At 45.3% G+C, this 21,724-nt stretch overlaps 1 protein-coding gene across 4 annotated transcripts in view; it reads right to left on the reverse strand.

Annotated features, from left to right (window-relative positions):
* Positions 1-600: 600 nt before the first annotated feature.
* MFAP3L (microfibril associated protein 3 like) overlaps positions 601-21,724 on the reverse strand; it is a 53,206-nt gene continuing 32,082 nt past the window's right edge. For 2 of the 4 annotated variants that reach the window (XM_065908214.1, XM_065908216.1), the window contains one exon: positions 1,808-7,859. In XM_065908214.1, coding sequence (XP_065764286.1) covers positions 6,946-7,859 — 914 coding nt within the window. In that variant the 3' untranslated portion in view covers positions 1,808-6,945. Of the gene's footprint in view, positions 674-763; positions 812-1,807; positions 7,860-21,724 lie in introns of those variants that run through there. The other 2 variants (XR_010659523.1, XR_010659522.1) reach the window with 2 other exon arrangements.

A 21,724-nucleotide genomic window follows, 5' to 3' on the forward strand; every position in this document is an offset into this window, starting at 1 on the left:
CATTTTTCTAACCACTGAACTGTCTTTTTATTTAATGAACTGTAGCCTCAGGGTATCTCAGGGGTCGAAGGAGCGCCAGAATCGCCTGACTTCTGCCTCCAACACCCCGTTGGCAGAAACCATCCAAACTCAAAAGAGTGTGAGTCACGTGATCTGTAATTAAGATAGGGGTGCCAGTGAACTGAAGTGAAGTGGCTCAGTCGTGTCGGACTCCTTGCAACCCCATGGACTCTAGCCCACCAGGCTCCTCTGTCCATGGGATTTCCCAGGCAAGCATACTGGAGTGGGTAGCCATTCCCTTCTCCAGGGGATCTTTCAGACCCAGGGGTCGAACCTGTGTCTCCTGCATTGCCAGCAGATTCTTTACCATCTGAGCCAGCTGGGAAGCCCTAGTGGTGTCAGGAGCACCCACACTCTTTGGTAATCCTCTCTTCAACACAAATCCATTTATAACTGTCTTTTTAGGTTGATGGCAAAAGGACGACTTTATTGCGGCAGGACAAACTCATGCTTTCTGTTCCAAATGACAGGACAAGGACCAGTGTAGAACCACTTTAAGATTTTTGACTTGGCACTTAAAACCTACCAACACCGGAGTATCTCCTCCATGCGGTCACAGGCTCCGCTTCACCAGAGATGTTCAAGCAGAGCAGAACCATGTGTGTTAGCAACTCTGCCAAAAAGATAGGGAAATCAGAAAACCTGACACTTAATTTCCAACTCTGTGACTACACACTTGAAAATCCCTCAGATGAAGCCTTACCTAGGCTCTTTTGATTAAGGCCCCTGGAAGAATGAACTATTCCAAAACCTGTTAAAAATAAAAGCACAAAAATTAGCAGCTGTTTGTCCTGAGTCTGAAATATCTACCAGTCAGCATTACACACTTAGGACAAAACTTTCCTATTTTCTCTTCCCTGATGGCACATTTGTTAAAGTTTCCATTAATGCCACTGCAGTTCTCTTAAAGCCTTTTTTGTTTGAAGAACTTACAGATCTTAGTTATGTTCAGTTTCTTGGGTAACCCACTCAATAATTTTGCTTGCCTCTTCAGACTGCAGCAAAATTTAGTTTCTTTCCCATCTGGTGTTGTCCAGTTTTGTCTCATATACACAGCCTTATCTCAACCCTGAATATTCACTAGAAGGACTGATGCTGAAGCTCGAATACTCTGGCCACCTAATGTGAAGAGTTGACTCATTAGAAAAGACCCTGATGCTGGGAAAGACTGAGGGCAGGAAAAGAAGCAGGTGACAGAGGATGAGATGGCTGGATGGCAACACCAAGCCAATGGACATCAATTTGAGCAAAATCCAGGAGATAGTGAAGGACAAGGAAGTCTGGTGTGCTGCAGTCCATGGGGTCACAGAGTTGGACACCATTAGTGACTGGACAACAATCTCATCTTATCTGAGAGGAATAAGCTCTGAGAACTTTCAGTGGGCACATTCAGAGCAATTTGGCCTGAACTGGGTGCTGCCTCAGGTTTCTGCACGAGGTCTACAACTAATGCCTTCTCTTGGGTGAGTTTCCTGGTCTTTGTGGATTTTCTGCAATAAGCTTGATGTTACATGTTAAAATTCCTTCTTGATATAAATAAATGTCCATCAAGTTCGTTAGGACAGAGTTAAGATTTTTGACTTTGGATAAAGTTTGTAGATTCACATAAAAATTACTTCCTTTTCCCCCTTTCCCCTGAGATATGCTGCAGATGCAAAAGGCAGGGACGAGCACTGGCCACATACTTCTTACAGGTAAAGAGTAAATCAGGCCACATGAATACAGCCTTGACCAGGGACATGGCACGCTTGGCACACCTGTGCAAATCCTTTATTAAAGCAACAACCAAAGTACAGGATGGCTCACATTTTTTTTTTTTTTTGCTGCTATATCAACTTAAATATTAATCATTTGTGTATACATTTAAATTATTTTTAAAAGGTGAACATTTATAGCTCACAAATCAACAGTGACATTTCCACCCAGATACATTTCTCCATCTTATTTCCCAGTTTTAACAACGAACATTCAGAACCAGAGGGATAGCACATCAAACGTAAGTGGCAGCACCTTCTGTGAGCAGCGCTAGGGTGTCTGAGAGATACACTGAAGGTTTACATTCTTCATTAAATAATTTATGCAGGAATATTCTTAGACCTATTTGCTTTGTTTTTACATTCTCTATGAGCTTTAAGTTCGGTGGTGGCATTCTGAGCATTAGACCCCTTACAAATGACATCTCTAAAAAAGTCTTAATTAAAGGTCATTATCACTGTCATATGATATTTTCTTGTATAACAGACAGTCTTTCAGAAAGCAAAATAAGCAATTCTGTTTTATTTGATTTTTCACCCCACCATGGATTTGTTTAATCCAAATCTTGTTAATCACTGTAGAAACCCTATAAGTCATTAGGAAGATGAACTTTGTTATCTACTAGAGGATTTTACAATGAATAGGTGAATGTAAAAATGACTAATACCTTGAAGATGATGGTGGTTTAGTTGCTAAGTTGTATCCAACTCTTTGCCACTGTAGCCCGCCAGGATCCTCCGTCCATGGGATTCTCCAGGCAAGAATACTGGAGTGGGTTGCCATTCCCTTCTCCAGGGGATCTTCCCCACCCAGGGGTCAAACTCGCATTTCCTGCATTGCAGGTGGATTCTTTACTGCTGAGCCACCAGAGACACCCTACCTTGGAAGCAACAGAGATCAAAATATGTGGGTGACTATACAATAAGACTTGGTGGCTATTTAAAGGGTACCAATGAATTAGTCTAAAAAGCAAGAACAGAAACAGGGATTATGATGTAAAGGGAATGCAAAAAGGGTGTGTGAAGATGGATACTGGGCAGTCATTGAACTGTGCTGAGTATAAAACATAGTATCTGAAAGATAAGCTAAATGCTCTGTTTTCTCACCCAATGAAACACCGAGAGGAAACCCCTGTTCACAGAACGGAGTTTCAGCACTGCTGAAAAAGTCAAAGTGGCAGTCACACATTCATGTCCGACTCTTTGTGACCCTGTGGACTGAAGCCCGCCAGGCACCTCTGTCCATGGGATTCTCCAGGCAAGAATACTGGAGTGGGTTGCCATTCCCTTCTCCAGGGGATTTTCCCAACCTAGGGATTGAAGCCAGGTCTCCCGTGTTGCAGGCAGATTCTTAACTGTCTGAGCCACCAGGGAAGCCCTGGTATAAGACCGAAATTCAACCTGCACATAAGGGGGGCTGGCTTGCCTTTCTGAAACAGCTCCTCAGTCAGCAGGGATTGGGGTCTCTAGGGTTGAGCTGGTTTGTGTTGGTGGCACTACATTTAGAGGCTATCTGTTCAAAACATGCAAACATTCTTTCTGCCTTACATTTTCTTCATGGGCTAAAGAGCTGAGCAGATCCGAGGTTACCAATAAGTAACAATCCATGTATTTTTTTTTTTTTTTACAATCCATGTATTATATTTGAAATGTTGTCAGTCCAGTGAATAAGCTATGCGGCCACCGTTCAAGCCCAGTCTCCACCAAATTGCTATCTCACCACACGTGCCCTTCAAAGGAAGTCTGAACAACACAGATGTCTACAGTTAAAAATGAAACACACAACAGAGAAGCGAAGGATTCCAGACTCCACTGTGTGGGAGTTCAGGACTTTTGGCCTTGGCTTTGGGGGAAAAAACACAGATGCCCAACAGCAATCATTCTGGGTGTAAAGACAGTACAGTAATATTCAGGACAAGCGAGGACATTCAGGTGTTTCTAGAGCAATTTCCATACGTTACAGATGTCACATTTGGTTCCTAGAGATTTAGTCAAGTATTAGTATCTCTTTTTGTCAAGTATGATATACAAAAAGATGAGAATAGTAGATGTGCCCTAAAGATATGAAAATATATATAAAACAAAACCATTATAAATTACATAGATTTGCAATATAAAATTGTTTTCCCCCTATTTAGAATAAATACCATCCAAGTTTACAGGTCATTGCAGTGAATTAAATATGCACACATATCTGAATCCTTTTCGGAACTTCAAGAAAAAAAATTGTTATAGATATGACCAGATGACTTGGAAAACAGAAACTGCTTGCTTTTGAGAAGAATGACCTAAGACCCAAAGGACATGGCTTGGGATTCAGTGTTAAGTTGTAAAACTGCCCCAAAGAGCCATATGTAGCCATACTTCTATAAATTTCTAGACGCTGAACAATTTATCTTTGAAAAACCAGGCGAAAGTCATGAGACTATCTCTGTCCCCTATTCTAGTGGGAGAGCATTTCTATTTTGTAAAGAAGCTATAGCATAAATAGGAAGAGACAGAGACATCTTTGTAGTAAGCCAGCCTCATCTCTGGTTGGCTATTAATATTATTCTATTAAGAGCTTTCTGATGCCTTAAAGGGGAACATTTAAAAAATCTACATAATCTCCCCAGTCTAAAGAAGCTAAAACCAACCTGAAAACATTCTTTGGTCACTCAGTTCTGCTCCTGCTTTCATAAAAAGTCTGCCTGTGTTTAACTATCTGTATCCAACATCCAGGTGGGAGATGCCTTCTCCTGTCATTTCCACGTGGAAACCTGTATGTGGGTTTCGGTGGAGGGAGAATGCGACAGAATGGGAAAAAGTCCATTTGGGGACCCCAAAATGAGCCAGGGCCCCTGCTGTGGCTTTGGGTGCACAGATTCATGGTAAGGATCCGCTGACCTCCACAACAAGTGGAAAAATGTTTACATTCTAAGACGTGGTGATGAAACTTCTCCGCAGGCCAACTACAGAAAACCTTTGTCCAGGGATCCCAGGCGGGGGTCAAGGTTTCTCTGGATTATTCACTTCTCATGTTTTATGTGACCACCAAACTGATGGCAACGGGTCATCTGAGGCCAAGAGGAATCTGACCCAACTGTGTGTCCTGTCAGACCACCTTTCACATTAGTTATCTCTACACAGAGAAACCACTGAAGCCAAGCCCTCTGCTCTCAACTCCAGACCCAGATGAATTTTCTGAAAAAGTTGGCAGCAAAAGCATCTAATAACATCACGGGCCCATTCTGCTCCCAAGACTCCCTGTCTCGTGTAAGGGGGGCCATCATGGGAGATGACAAACTTTCCACAAAACTCTAAATGTCAGAACCAGGTGGGATCTGGGGACCCAAGTACCACCTCCGGGTTTGGCAGACAAGAAAGATTCAACCCAGGGATGCAGGGAAGTCTGCCTCATCCAGACAGTGAGGACGTGAAGACTAAGCCTTGGGTCTGTTCAACAACTGCGCGGCCCAAGGGACCTTCGTGGACCCATGACGTGGCCGTGACGCTCATGACGATTGACAACCTCAAGGTTGCGGCACCCCTGCTCATAAATGGCAAGGAAATTATACCTCTCCTTTTCATTGTTACATCTAAACTGTGGACATTGCTCTAATGCTTTTGGGGGCAGAAGATCCACAACTGTCTTAAAAAGCTTTGAGTTTTGTAAGCTGGCTCCTTAAATTTGCAACAGTACTGATTTTCAGCATAAAATATGTTAGAGGAACCAGAGAGGACAGTGAAAACCTGAAAGTTATTGTGGAGAAGGGCAGGGTGACGATACTGGTTTGGTTCTGTGGGCAAGGGAAGCACCTAGATGGAGCTGGGGAGTGCGCGGGTGCCCCCACTTGCCCGAAGCCCACAGTGGTTACCAGCACAGGCCAGCGAGGTGCGGGCCTGAGGTGACTAGCTTCAGCTTCTCTCTATAACATCACTCTAGCCTCACATACAGCCACCTTCTCGTGGGGGCTAAAAATGAATTCGAGAATGCTGGCATGATGATGCCATTATCCTAACCTGTCACCACCACCAAGGATAGACAAATCAGCCATGCAGTTAACAGGAGTGGGCCTGGAGGGGTGACCCCCAGGACCCTCACTCTTGCTGCCCTAAACCAAGCATTGGGGTCCCCTGACGTCCATGGCCCACAGCAGCCGTGGTGGGAGCACCACGTGACCCACCTAAGCGGATTTCTTAGGCACCTCTGTCTCTGGAGGTGACACGCCTTCCAGGTGAAGTAGCAGCCAGTTTGGAGGGGGACACTGCTTAGACGTAAGGACAAGGCTTTCCACGGGCAGTGTGGGCAGATTCAAGTTCATGGTCTCCCTCCAAGCTCAGCTGAGCTCACCCAAAGGCTCTCAGAATGGGACGGGTAAACCTATTTTTATTTGGCTATTAAAGTGCTTTTCCTGGGCAAGGTTGTGTTTTTTTTTTTTTCCCCTCTCTGTTTCACAGCAGCAGCTTCATTGGAAATAAACGAACAAAAAAAGCAACCGATGGAGACAGGCCTGGCAAACGACAAACGTCAGGAGGCTGGGAGCTAGCTGCTTTGGAATGTTAAGATGACTCGTGGGCCCTGACACCAAAGCCTGCGAGGTAAAAGTCTGGGGTTGGGGGAGGGGGGTAGGAAATAAGGACAGAGTGGCCAAGGGAACGGACCAGAAGGAACCGTCAGCATTCACGTCACAACGCCTGGGTTATAAAGCGACAATGATGGGGCAAAACTGAGAAGAAAGTGCAACAGAGCCGCGGAGGGATGGACTGCAGCTGCTCCCTTAGCAGACCCATTTTTCAAAGGAAGAGCGGCGCCCTGTGCCCGGGACAGGGCTGTGAACTCAGAGTCTCTGACAGTCAATGATCTCTGCCGAAAGGGCAGCAGCGGTTAAGGTTATCTGGCGGAGAAGAGCCTCTGAGGTTCGTGTCACGTGGGCAGACACCTGCCCAAGGTCACCACCCCCGCTCCCCGATGGTGCTCGCATCCCCCTTGGCTGGGGGCCGGCGGGGCGCACAGCGTGCGTGCGGGGGCGGGGCTCCTACCTACGACCGGCGTCTCCGGTAAGGCTTAGCGGCGAGGGCGGCCTGCATCAGTCCCGAGGGGTGGCCCTGAGTCTCGGGGTGTGCATAGCTTCGGGGTGGGGGTACACTGTTAGACATGGCTTTCATAGACAACGTGGGTGCTCCCGTCCTGCGGCCTGGCTGACTCCGCGGCCTCCAGCAGACCAGGCGGCAGGGCGTGGTCCGGCACCTCCACGGGCGTTGGTTCCTCGGAGGTCAGCGCCGCCGACGTGACCTCGGTGGAGGGCGCCGCGGACTCCGGGGAGCGCTCGGCCGACGGCTCGGTGTCCTCCTCCTCGTCTCCGGCCCCCAGGGGCCCGGTGGCCTGGTCATCCGAGGGCTCCCGGTGGGCTGGCGGGTGCACAGACACCTCGATGGCGATCTGCTGGGGCTGCTCGTGCAGCGAGGAGGCATCAGAGTCGGCGTCGGGGATGGTGTAGACCTCCTCCCCGTCGGCGGCTGCGGCCTCCTGGCCCTCGGGCGTGTGGCGCACGAAGTTCTGGTGGCCATGCTCATCCAGGCCCACCACCTCCATGAGCTCCTCCACGATGGTCCTGCAGTTCATGATGAGTGGGGGCAGCGGCACGCTGCGTGCCAGCTCCTCGATGTAGCGGGCGAACTCCATGGTCTTGAACTGCGTGACCTTGGCCAGCTCCAGCGTCTTGGCTGACGTGATGATCGGGATGCGCTTGGCGATCTCGAAGGCCTTCTGCAGCTTCTCCGCGCCCTCCGTGCGGAAGAACTCGTTGATGGCCTTCTCGGTCTTCTTCAGGTGGCTGCTCATCATGCAGAGGCGGGTGACGTTGAGCACCAGCACCACGGCGAAGGCCGCCAGGCACACCACCATGTAGTACACGCCCATGTCGCCCGACGTGAAGACCACGCGCAGCGTCACGCTGTTGTTCACCGAGCCGTGCACGTTGGAGGCCGCGCACGTGTATCTCCCCCGGTCGGAGAAGGACACCTTGGTGATGTTCAGGAGGCCGTCATGCATCTTCCACTTTCCTGCAGGAGAAAGAGGACAGGGTCAGCTGGGCCCTCTGCGCCCCGCAGTGACCGCTCCAGCTGGCCTTGTGTGCCTCACACCACTCCCGACGGACAGGGCGGTGAACAGGGCACACCTCCCACCACCAGCTCCAGCACTAGGGACGTTGGCACGGGGAGCTCTGAGCACACCTCCCACCACCAGGTCCACTGCTGCTGACGACGGGGACAGCGAACAGTGACCTCGACAGATGGGCAGAGGAACAGCCCACTTGATCCGCAGAACTCAGGGAAGAGTCATGAACACCAGCCCATTTTACAGGATGGAAAAACTGAGGGAGGGGCCCTCTAAGTCCCCTCTCAAGGGCACCCGTTAGGAATCAGTCGAGCTAGAATTGAGTTCAAGCCCAACAAGTTGGACTCAACACCAAATCATACTGTGTAGTTCCACACTCTAGAGAAAAATTAGAAACACAGAGTCTGGAAAGCACTGTGCTGTTACTAGGGAATTCCTTAATGTGGCGTCTGATTTCCTCACCTGCCTGTGAGCATGGCACTGCAGAATATATGTTCACTGGGAAGTTTCTGTATATAAAGCATAAAGAATATAAAGCACTTTGGGATCAACCTAAGAACTGGAGTGAAAGAGAAAGTGTTAGTCACTCAGTCCTGTCTGACTCTTTGTGACCCCATGGACGGTGGCCTCCCCGGCTCCTCTGTCCATGAAATTCTCCAGGTAAGATTACTTGAGTTGCCATGCCTTCCTTCAGGGGATCTTCCCAACCCAGGGATTGAACCCAGGTCTCCTGTATTGCAGGCAGACTCTTTACCATCTGAGTCACCAGGGAAGTAAATCAGTTAAATTATAACCGTTTGCCTGGGTTTCTCATGTTTGAGGTTGAAGTTATCCTCAGTTGACGGAAACACGACTTACATCGTTCATTCAGAGACTCTACAATGAACTACGTCACTTACACTGTGGAGATTCAGAGGCTGGGTGTGAATAAATATCAATTTGGTTTTGCTTTGCAAATAAATAACAGACCCATCAGGTTGAATGGAGAAGGAAATGGCAACCCACTCCAGTATTCTTGCCTGGAGCATCCCATGGACAGAGGAGCCCGATGGGTTATAGTCCATGGGGTCACAGAGTCAGGCATGACTGAGCAACTGAGCAACAAATCAGGTTGAAAGCAGGTCTCACACTATGGAGAACACATGATGAACAAAGCATTGAAACAGAGACGAACTCTTCCCTGTCTGGCCTGGAAAGGATCCAGCACTGCCCTGGGAATCAGGTTCTTTTTTTTTTTTTTTAAAATTTTATTTTATTTTATTTTTTTTCAGTGGGTTTTGTCATACATTAACATGAATCAGCCATAGAGTTACATGTATTCCCCATCTCGATCCCCCCTCCCACCTCCCTCTCCACCCGACTCCTCAGGGTCCTCCCAGTGGACCAGGCCCGAGCACTTGACTCATGCATCCCACCTGGGCTGGTGGTCTGTTTCACCATAGGGGAATCAGGTTCTTAATGTGAATTAATCTTTGCTAGGGATTCATCCTTAATCTGCCTGTGTTCCCCGCCAGTCAAAAGACCTGACCCCAGAGCCCCGGGAAACATGACCCTAGGTCTGCCTTTCAGTTTTGGGTCTGAGCCTTCTGAAGCCCCTCCATCTCCCCAGAGGGGCCCTCAGAGACAGAAGGGTCCTGGCCCGGCTCTGGGGCAGTTCTGAGCGGGCAGATATTTCCGCAAAAGCAGTCATGTCCCCAAGTGAGCCAGACAGGCTCTCCTGAGAGGTCGGGCAACTTAACTATAGTTTCCTTCCAAGTGTCTGTTATCACATTGCATTTTTGTTTGTTTCATCCCCCGCTGGCATAAACTTAAGCCTAATGAAAAGTCCCCAAAGCAACTAGCACCTGTTAAAAAAAAAACAAAACCAATATGTAAGCATTAAAGTGACGAGGGTCCCCAGGGAGTGTGAGACAGGAGACAGCCTGCATCACTCCTGGTCCTCTGTCTCAGGGACCGTCCTCAAGGAAGCTGGCTGGAGCCATGGGGGCCTGCAGCCCGCCCCCTCGCCGGCCAGGGGAACCTGGCGGGAAGCCTCCCATAGAAGGCACTGTGACATTTTCTGGAGGAACATCTGTGGAGAGCAGTTCCTGGTATGCCTGAGCACCCAGCTTCTAACAACTTAGCCAGTGTTCTCTCTCTTAGAGTAGAAGACGTGGGAAATCTAGTGAATTTCAGTCTCCTGGGAGTGTGCGTGGACAGACCAAGCTGTACCCACTCTGTGAAACCTCCCCTTCTCCACATGGGCAAGGGCCAGCCTCCTACCCTGTCTATTCACTCCTTGAATATCAGGCTTCAGATGTGATACAGCAGACTTGTCCAAATATAAAATCATCTGAGCAAAGGGAGGAGCCAAGATGTCAGAGGAGTAGGACGGGGAGACCACTTTCTCTCCTACAAATTCATCAAAAGAATAACTGAACGCAGAGCAAACTTCACAATACAACTTCTGATCGCTAGCTGAGGTCATCAGGCGCCCAGAAAAGCAACCCATTGTCTTCGAAAGGAGGTAGGACAAAATATAAAAGATAAAAAGAGAGACAAAAGAGCTAAGGACGGAGATCTGTCCTGGGAGAGGGAGTCTTAATAGAGGAAGTTTCCAGACACCAGGAAACCCTTGCACTGGCAGGTCTGGGGGAAGTGTTTGAATCTCGGAGGGCAACCTGACTGGGAGGGGAACAACAAATAAAACCCACAGATTACGTGCCTAAAAGCAACTCCCAGCAGAAAAGTACCCCAGACACCCACATCCGCCATCAGCAAGTGGGGGCAGAACGGAGAGGAGCGGGCGGCATTGCTTAGGGTAAGGACCGGGCCTGAGTGCCCTGAGGACAATCGGAGGGAACTTTTGTGAGTTACCAACTTAAACTGTGGGATAGCAAAACAGAAAGAGAAAAAATTAACCAGCCCGAACACACTGCTGGCCGTTCGCAAAACAAAAGGACCAAGCAAGTCCAGAGAAGAGCTCGCAAGCTTTGGACTGGCCCAGCCCCGCCGGAGGCAGGAGGCAGGAGGCAGGAGGCAGGGGGGAGGGGAAGGGGGCAGGCTCCGCCCCAAGGACCGCATCCCCTACCGCACTGCAAACAGGCCTCCAGTTTCTAATCAAAGACCTCCTGAGATTCTGGATGGTCGACATCTGCCGGGAGGGTCGTGGCGAGACACAGGGCGCAGGCACCTGACCGGCGCGGGCAGGGACTGGGGCTGGGGACGCGGAGGGCAGAAGGCGCACGCACCCGACTGGCGCGGGCGGAAACTGAGGCTGGGATCGCGCAGGGGAGAAGGCGCGCCGCACCCGGGGAGAGCGCGCCCGTCAAGCTTCCGGCTGCCTGAGCCGCTAGGACGGGGAAGGCACAAAACGCTGGCGCAGCTTTTTATTCCGCGCTTTTGTGGAACACCCAAGGGCTAGAACCACGCACGTGCAGCGCAGGGCACGCTCCATATAGAGCAGCTGGGAGCCTGAGCAGCGTAGAGGGAAAAGCAGCGCCAGCCCCTCCCGGCAGCGCGAGGGAACTAGCAACCAGAATAAGAGTCCACCTCCGCCTGCCTGTGCCAGGGCGGAAATTGGGCACTGAAGAGACCGGCAGACAGAAGCCAAATAAACAAAGGGAACCGCTTCAGAAGGGACCGGTGCAACAGATCAAAATCCTGTAGATAACATCAACTACACAAGAAGGGGCCTGTAGATATCGAGAAGTGTAAGCTGGAACGAGGAGCTATCTGAAACTGAACTGAACTCACATTGACCGCAACAGCTCCAGAGAAATTCCTAGATATATTTTTACTTTTTTTTTTTTAAGTAAGAAAAAAAAATTTTTTTTTTCTTTTTTCACTTTTATTTTCTTTTAAAATTCCCTATTACTCCCCCATTACTCCTTAGCTTTCATTTTCATAGATTTTTACGATTTTTTTAATTAGGAAAAAAATTTTTTTGTCTTTTTTTTTTCTTCTTTTTCCCCCCTTTTCTCTTCTATTTTCTATTTTTCTTTTTCTCTTATTTCCTTTTAAAGTCCTCTATTACTCCTCTACTACTCCTTAATTTTCATTTTCATTATACTATAACCTTACCAAAAAAAAAAAAAAAAAAAAAGAAGAGAAGCCCTATTTTTAAACCAAACTTCATATATATTTCTAAAATTTTTTTTGTGTGTTTTGGTTTTTGTTTTTAATACAGTATTTTTAAGAGTCTAACCTCTACTCTAGATTTTTAATCTTTGTTTTTCAGTATATGATATAAACTGTGGACATTTAAGAATCCAATATTCAGTTCCCATTTTTATTCAGGAGTGTGTTGATTATTCTCTCCCAATCTTAACTCTCTGTTTTTTACCTCAAAACACCCCTATTTCCTCCTTTCCCCTTCTCTTCCCAATCCAATTCTGTGAATCTTTGTGGGTGTCTGGGCTACGGAGAACACTCTGGGAACAGACAACTGCGTAGTTCTGTCTCTCTCCTCTTGAGTCCCCCTTTTTCTCCTCCTGATCATCTCTATCTCCCTCCTCCCTCTCCTCTTCTTCATGTAACTCTGTGAACCTCTCTGGGTGCCCCTAACAGGGGAGAATCTGTTTGCCATTAACCTAGAAGTTTTATTATCAGTGCTGTATAGTTGGAGAAGTCCTGAGACTACTGGAAGAATAAAACTGAAATCCAGAGGCAGGAGACTTAAGCCCAAAACCTAAGAACACCAGAAAACTCATGACTACATGGAACTTTAAGTAATAAGAGACCGTCCAAAAGCCTCCATATCTACACTGAAACCAACCACCCCCCAAGAGCCAATAAGTTTTAGAGCAAGACATACCACGCAAATTCTCCTGCAACACAGGAACATAGCCCTGAACGTCAACATACAGACTGCCCAAGGTCACACCTAACACATAGACCCATCTCAAAACCCATTACTGGGCATTCCATTGCTCTCCAGAGAGAAGAAATCAAGTTTCACGAACCAGAACACCTACAAAAGCTTCCCTAACCAGGAAACCTTGATAAGCCAATCGTCCAATCCCACCCACTGGGTAAAACCTCCACAATAAAAAGGAACCACAGACCTCCAGAATACAGAAAGTCCATTCCAGACACAGCAATCTAAACAAGATGAAAAGGCAGAGAAATACCCAACAGGTAAAGGAACAAGAAAAATGCCCACCAAGTCAAACAAAAGAGGAGGAGATAGGGAATCTACCTGAAAAAGAATTTAGAATAATGATAATAAAAATGATCCAAAATCTTGAAAACAAAATGGAGTTACAGATAAATAGCCTGGAGACAAAGATTGAAAAGATGCAAGAAATGTTTAATAAAGACCTAGAAGAAATAAAAAAGAGTCAATTAAAAATGAATAATGCAATGAATGAAATAAAAAACACTCTGGAGGGAACCAAGAGTAGAATAATGGAGACAGAAGATAGGATAAGTGAGGTAGAAGATAAAATGGTGGAAATAAATGAAGCAGAGAGGAAAAAAGAAAAAAGAATCAAAAGAAATGAGGACAACCTCAGGGACCTCTGGGACAATGTGAAACGCCCCAACATTTGAATCATAGGAGTCCCAGAAGAAGAAGACAAAAAGAAAGGCCATGAGAAAATACTCGAGGAGATAATAGCTGAAAACTTTCCTAAAATGGGGAAGGAAATAGCCACCCAAGTCCAAGAAACCTAGAGAGTCCCAAACAGGATAAACCCAAGGTGAAACACACCAAGACATATATTAATCAAATTAACAAAGATCAAACACAAAGAACAAATATTAAAAGCAGCAAGGGAGAAACAACAAATAACACACAAAGGGATTCCCATAAGGATAACAGCTGATCTATCAATAGAAACCCTCCAGGCCAGAAGGGAATGGCAGGACATACTTAAAGTAATGAAAGAGAATAACCTACAACCTAGATTACTGTACCCAGCAAAAATCTCATTCAGATATGAATGAGAATTCAAAAGCTTTACAGACAAGCAAAAGCTGAGAGAATTCAGCACCACCAAACCAGCTCTTCAACAAATGCTAAAGGATCTTCTCTAGACAGGAAATGCAGAAAGGTTGTATAAACGTGAACCCAAAACAACAAAGTAAATGGCAACGGGACCACACCTATCAATAATTACCTTAAATGTAAATGGGTTGAATGTCCCAACCAAAAGACAAAGATTGGCTGAATGGATACAAAAACAAGACCCCTATATATGCTGTCTACAAGAGACCCACCTCAAAACAAGAGAAACATACAGACTAAAAGTGAAGGGCTGGAAAAAAATATTTCATGCAAACGGAGACCAAAAGAAAGCAGGAGTCGCAATACTCATATCAGATAAAATAGACTTTCAAATAAAGGATGTGAAAAGAGACAAAGAAGGACACTACATAATGATCAAAGGATCAATCCAAGAAGAAGATATAACAATTATAAATATATATGCACCCAACATAGGAGCACCGCAATATGTACGGCAAATGCTAACGAGTATGAAAGAGGAAATTAATAGTAGCACAATAATAGTGGGAGACTTTAATACCCCACTCACAACTATGGATAGATCAACTAAACAGAAAATTAACAAGGAAACACAAACCTTAAATGACACAATGGACCAGCTCGACCTAATTGATATCTATAGGACATTTCACCCCAATCAACTTCACCTTTTTCTCAAGTGCACACGGAACCTTCTCCAGAATAGATCACATCCTGGGCCATAAATCTGGTCTTGGAAAATTCAAAAAAATTGAAATCATTCCAGTCATCTTTTCTGATCACAGTGCAGTAAGATTAGATCTCAATTAAAGGAAAAAAATTGTTAAAAATTCAAACATATGGAGGCTAAATAACACGCTTCTGAATAACCAACAAATCATAGAAGAAATCAAAAAAGAAATCAAAATATGTATAGAAACGAATGAAAATGAAAACACAACAACCCAAAACCTATGGGACACTGTAAAAGCAATCCTAAGGGGAAGGTTCATACCATTACAAGCTTACATCAAGAAACAAGAAAAAAGCCAAATAAATAACCTAACTCTACACCTAAAGCAATTAGAGAAGGAAGAAATGAAGAACCCCAGGGTTAGGAGAAGGAAAAAAATCTTAAAAATTAGGGCAGAAATAAATGCAAAAGAAACTAAAGAGACCATAGCAAAAATCAACAAAGCGAAAAGCTGTGTTTTTTTTGAAAAAATAAACAAAATTGACAAACCATTAGCAAGACTCATTAAGAAACAAAGAGAGAAAAACCAAATTAACAAAATTAGAAATGAAAATGGAGAGATCACAAAAGACAACACTGAAATACAAAGGATCATAAGAGACTACTATCAGCAGCTCTATGCCAATAAAATGGACAACTTGGATGAAATGGACAAATTCTTAGAAAAGTATAACTTTCCAAAACTGAACCAGGAAGAAATAGAAGATCTTAACAGACCCATCACAAGCAAGGAAATCGAAACTGTAATCAGAAATCTTCCAGGAAACAAAAGCCCAGGACCAGATGGCTTCACAGCTGAATTCTACCAAAAATTTAGAGAAGAGCTAACACCTATCTTACTCAAACTCTTCCAAAAAATTGCAGAAGAAGGTTAACTTCTAAACTCATTCTATGAGGCCACCATCACCCTAATTCCAAAACCAGACAAAGATGCCACAAAAAAAGAAAACTACAAGCTAATATCACTGATGAACATAGATGCAAAAATCCTTAACAAAATTCTAGCAAACAGAATCCAACAACAAATTTAAAAAATCATACACCATGACCAAGTGGGCTTTATCCCAGGAATGCAAGGATTCTTTAATATCTGCAGATCAATCAACGTAATACACCACATTAACAAATTGAAAGATAAAACCCATATGATTATCTCAATAGATACAGAGAAAGCCTTTGACAAAATTCAACACTCATTTATGATCAAAACTCTCCAGAAAGCAGGAATAGAAGGAACATACCTCAACATAATAAAAGTTACATATGACAAACCCACAGCAAGCGTCACCCTCAATGGGGAAAAATTGAAAGCATTTCCCCTGAAATCAGGAACAAGACACGGGTGCCCACTCTCACCACTACTATTCAACATAGGGTTGGAAGTTGTGGCCACAGCAATCAGAGCAGAAAAAGAAGTAAAAGGAATCCAGGTAAGAAAAGAAAAAGTGAAACTCTCGCTGTTTGCAGATGACATGATCCTCTACATAGAAAACCCTAAAGACTCTTATAGAAAATTACTAGAGCTATTCAATGAATATAGTAAAGTTGCAGGGTATAAAATTAACACACAGAAATCCCTTGCATTCCTATATACTAACAATGAAAAAGCAGAAAGAGAAATTAAGGAAACAATACCATTCAACATTGCAACAAAAAGAATAAAATACTTAGGAGTATATCTACCTAAAGAAACAAAAGACCTATACATAGAAAACTATAAAACACTGATGAAAGAAATCAAAGAGGACACAAACGGAGAAACATACCGTGTTCATGGACTGGAAGAATCAATATTGTCAAAATGGCTATTCTACTCAAAGCAATCTATAGATTCAACGCAATCCCCATCAAGCTACCAACGGCATTTTTCACAGAACTAGAACAAATAATTTCACAATTTGTATGGAAATACAAAAAACCTTGAGTAGCCAAAGTAATCTTGAGAAAGAAGAATGGAACTGGAGGAATCAACCTGCCTGACTTCAGATTCTACTACAGAGCCACAGTCATCAAGACAGTATGGTACTGGCACAAAGACAGAAATATAGATCAATGGAACAGAATAGAAAGCCCAGAGATAAATCCATGAACCTATGGACACCTATCTTCAACAAAGGAGGCAAGGATATACAATGGAAAAAAGACAACCTCTTTAACAAGTGGTGCTGTGAAAAGTGGTCAACCACTTGTAAAAGAATGAAACTAGAACACTTTCTAACACCATACACAAAAATAAACTCAAAATGGATTAAAGATCTAAATGTAAGACCAGAAACTATAAAAATCTTAGAGGAGAACATAGGCAAAACACTCTCCGACATAAATCACAGCAGGGTCCTCTATGACCCACCTCCCAGAATATTGGAAATAAAAGCAAAAATAAACAAATGGGACCTAATGAAACTTAAAAGCTTTTGCACAACAAAGGAAACTATAAGTAAGATGAAAAGACAGCCCTAAGATTGGGAGAAAATAATAGGAAGTGAAGCAACAGACAAAGGATTAATCTCAAAAATATACAAGCAACTCCTGAAGCTCAATTCCAGAAAAATAAATGACCCAATCAAAAAATGGGCCAAAGAACTAAACAGACATTTCTCCAAAGAAGACATACAGATGGCTAACAAACACATGAAAAGATGCTCAACATCACTCATTATCAGAGAAATGCAAATCAAAACCACAATGAGGTACCATTACACGCCAGTCAGGATGGCTGCTATCCAAAAGTCTACAAGCAATACATGCTGGAGAGGGTGTGGAGAAAAGGGAACCCTTTTACACTGTTGGTGGGAATGCAAACTAGTACAGCCACTATGGAGAACAGTGTGGAGATTTCTTAAAAAACTGGATATAGAACTGCCATATGACCCAGCGATACCACTTCTGGGCATACACACTGAGGAAACCAGATCTGAAAGAGACACGTGCACCCCAATGTTCATCGCAGCACTGTTTATTATAGCCAGGACATGGAAACAACCTAGATGCCCATCAGCAGACGAATGGATAAGAAAGCTGTGGTACATATACACCATGGAATATTACTCAACCGTTAAAAAGAATTCATTTGAATCAGTTCTAATGAGATGGATGAAACTGGAGCCCATTATACAGAGTGAAGTAAGCCAGAAAGATAAAGAACATTACAGCATACTAACACATATATATGGAATTTAGAAAGATGGTAACGATAACCCTATATGCAAAACAGAAAAAGAGACGCAGAAGTACAGAACAGACTTTTGAACTCTGTGGGAGAAGGTGAAGGTGGGATGTTTCGAAAGAACAGCATGTATATTATCTATAGTGAAACAGATCACCAGCCCAGGTGGGATGCATGAGACAAGTGCTCAGGCCTGGTGCACTGGGAAGACCCAGAGGAATCGGGTGGAGAGGGAGGTGGGAGGGGGGATCGGTATGGGGAATACATGTAACTCCATGGCTGATTCATGTCAATGTATGACAAAACCCACTGAAATGTTGTGAAGTAATTAGCCTCCAACTGATAAAAAATAAAATAAATAAAATTACTCTAAAAAAAAAATCATCTGAGCAAGGGAAATGACCAATTTGATCTTCCTAACCCAGGGATCAAACCCACATCTCTTGTGTCCCCCTGCATTGGCAGGTGGATTATTTACGAACTGCACCGCCTGGGATCAAACCAGGCTACAGCAGGCACAGGAAAAAAAGAACGTGTCTGGTCGACTGAAAGTTTATGACAGACCGGGAAGGTGCTGAGCTCAACAGAACTGCAGAACCTCTGGGAGCTTCTCACACTGACCTTCCTCACTTGGGTGGGAAATATAGCAGCGACAGGGCAGGAGAAGGTGAGGTTATTTGCATGGGGAACACTTGGGATAAATCTGTTCACCCCTTACCCTTTCATCCCCACTCCCTCTGTGGAGGAATTATCTACACATTCAAGGTCAGAGAAGGAGGAACCTGGGTGGAGAAGAGGAAGAGCAGAAAAGAGTGCTGAAGTCAGGAGGCAGGCACCTGACGGGAACATAAATGGCTTTCTCCAAATATCTCAGCTATACTTTTAGTGACGGCTGTATTCTGTCATAGAAAAGTGAAATGCAGAAATGCATATAGTTACACAATACCAACGCTTTACTGACTATTCAGAGGGTTTCTGAAGTTAGATTTTATAGTTATCTTCAGGGATGTGTTAAAATGTCTCAGTTCAGTTCAGTCGCTCAGTCATGTCCGACTCTTTGCAACCCCATGGACTGAGGCACGCCAGGCCTCCCTATTCATCATTAACTCCCGGAGCTTACTCAAACTCATGTCCATCGAGTCGGTGAGGCCATCCAACCATCTCATCGTCTGTCGTCCCCTTCTCCCACCTTCAATCTTTCCCAGCATCAGGGTCTTTTCAAATGAGTCAGTTCTTCACATCAGGTGGCCAAACTATTGGAGTTTCAGCTTCAGCATTAGTCCTTCTAATGAATATTCAGGACTGATCTTCTTTAGGATGGACTGGTTGGATCTCCTTACAGTCCAAGGGACTCTCAAAAGTCTTCTCCAACACCACAGTTCAAAAGTATCAATTCTTCAGTGCTCAGCTTTCTTTATAGTCCACTCTCACATCCATACATGACTACTGGAAAAACCACAGCTTTGACTAGAAACTGTCTACAGACGTGTATTTATCTGGCCTGGGCCCAAGCAATTCAATGCAGATACAGACTCAAACACATCAGAAGTTCCTAGTCACAGGTCAAAACAGGCCCAGTCTGGAATAAACACAATGAGGTGACACTTGTGGTTCGTTTAGGGGAACCAGTGGGATAGTCAGGGCATAAATTGTTAGTTTCGTGCATATTCTGCTTCTTAGCCCAGAACAATGGGTCCTTAGACTAACACCTATTGTAGACTTTATCCAATAATGAATGTTGTTTATTCTTGAAGGTTGAAGTCTCGCTGTGTGATAAAGTTGATGTCTTTAGAAGGACAGCGGTCTTCTTTATCTTGTTCATGCATTCCGTTAACAAACCTTAGTTTACAAATTGTCTGTCACCAGGCTCCCTGACAGACAATGCAGATGCAAAGATAAGTCAGACATGACCCCTGGCTGCAGAGACCAGTCATGTGGAGAGGGACGCAGACTCCCTGCCAACCTGGGGTGCATGGCATGTGCCCTGAGTGAGCAGGGCACCAAGGATGCTGCTGGATGGGACGGTGCAGTCCTGAGGGGGCCTGGGGTTGTGGGGAGAGGAACAGGAGGAAGAGAGAGCACTCCAAGGCCAGAGGGGATGATGGGACATGTGAAAAAAGAGGGGAGCCTGTGTGCTGCAGGGGCAGAGAACTGCGGCGAGAGGCCTGGCCACCCCACCTCTTCCCCTGCTCTGAGCCCTGGTTCAATCAGCAGAGAAAACCTCAAGGTCCAGACGCAGATGCCGGCGAGCGGGGGGATTTTAAATTAAGGAAGATGTCATTTCAAATCAGGGGGCAAAGAACAGTGGGACAACTGATGGCTTTTTTGAAAGAAAATAAATTCCTAGTTTAGTGACACATAAAAATAAATCCCAAGTACTCTGAAGATCCAAATGTAAAACTAAAAGTATAACATCAATAGAAGACATGAAAACATTTCTATGGCCTTGGGACAGGTAAGCCTTTTTCAGCATTTCCAGAATCCCAGCAACTGCCCACAGAGAACCCTGAAAGATTAGACTTCTCCCCAGTTAAAAGTTCCACACTATGCTATATGTTATACTAAAGTTATGAGCAAATGATAGAGTGGGAGAAAATTCTAGAATATCTGACAGATGCTTAGTAACTAGATACTCCTACGTGTGTGCAGTCGCTTCAGCTGTGTCTGACTCTGTGACCCCATGAACTGCAGATCATCAGGCTCCTCTGTCCATGGGATTCTCCAGGCAAGAACACTGGAGTGGGTAGCCATTTCCTCCTCCTGGAGGTCTTCCCAATCCAGGGATCAAACACATCTCCTATGCCTCCGGCACTGCAGGTGAGTTCGTAACCACTGAACCACCTGGGAAGCCCAAAGAATGCCTAAAAATCAAGACAAATAACCCAAAAGGAAAAAAAATGGGGAAGGATTTGGACGAATAAGTCACAGAAAAATGGAACGCAGGTAGTGCCTAAGTACACAAAATCACTTGTGGTTAAATCATAGTAAAATTTAAAGAAATTCAAGCAACTTTTAAAACAGGTAGCTTTTCCACCTTGCAGAGTGCCAGAGGAGGGTTGGGCGGGGGTCATGGGAGGATGAGAAAGGCACAGTGCCCGTGGATGGGGCTGCCGTGGGGACACTGCTGCAAGGCTGGTTTCTGGAATCTACCAAAGTTCAAGATGGGCGTACCTGTTACCTACTTCCAGGATTCCTGCAATGCTTCAAATCAGGCAGGCCTTAATCTGATCGGGAAAATATTACTGAATGGAAGAAAGTCAAGGGCGTGGAAACACCTTTTCAGCATCTGTCTCCTTGGGGACAGAGGAAGGACAGACCTTCCTCCCAGCTAACACCCTCTGGGAGAAGCCAACATCTGGGTCCCCAGGCCGGGAAAGTGGCTGACTTGTATCGCTTGTCACCTCGGGGCCTGGGCACACAGAAGGCGAGTCACTCAGGGTGGCACAAGCTCACGTCCACAGAACTGGGTCAGGGGACCAGCCCAGCAACTAGAGAAACAGGTCGACAGCATCGTGCAGTGACAGCTAAACCTATGACCCCGAGAAATGCCACGGTACGCAGGTTACCGTGATTCGACATGACAGATCAGGAATAACACCCAGGTCAACACCTTCCAATCAAATGACCGCTGGACAGAACCAGAGCACCAGTCTCTCCCGGAGGTGAAGCAGCTTGAGAAAGGTGACGGTACAGCCATGGAGATGCTGTAAGCACAGTTCTCCTCCAAACTCACGTCTGCCAAAACCTCCATCCACCCAGCCATCCTGAGGACCACTCAGCATCAAAAATTAACATCATGCCCATGAAAGCATTCAGTTCAGTTCAGTTGCTCAGTCGTGTCCAACTCTTTGCGACCCCATGGACTGCAGCATGCCAGGCCTCCCTGTCCTTCACCAGCTCCCAGAGTTTACTCAAACCCATGTCCATTGAGTTGGTGATGCCA

The sequence above is a fragment of the Muntiacus reevesi genome, chromosome 17, assembly GCF_963930625.1.
Source record: "Muntiacus reevesi chromosome 17, mMunRee1.1, whole genome shotgun sequence".
Lineage (NCBI taxonomy): Eukaryota > Metazoa > Chordata > Mammalia > Artiodactyla > Cervidae > Muntiacus > Muntiacus reevesi.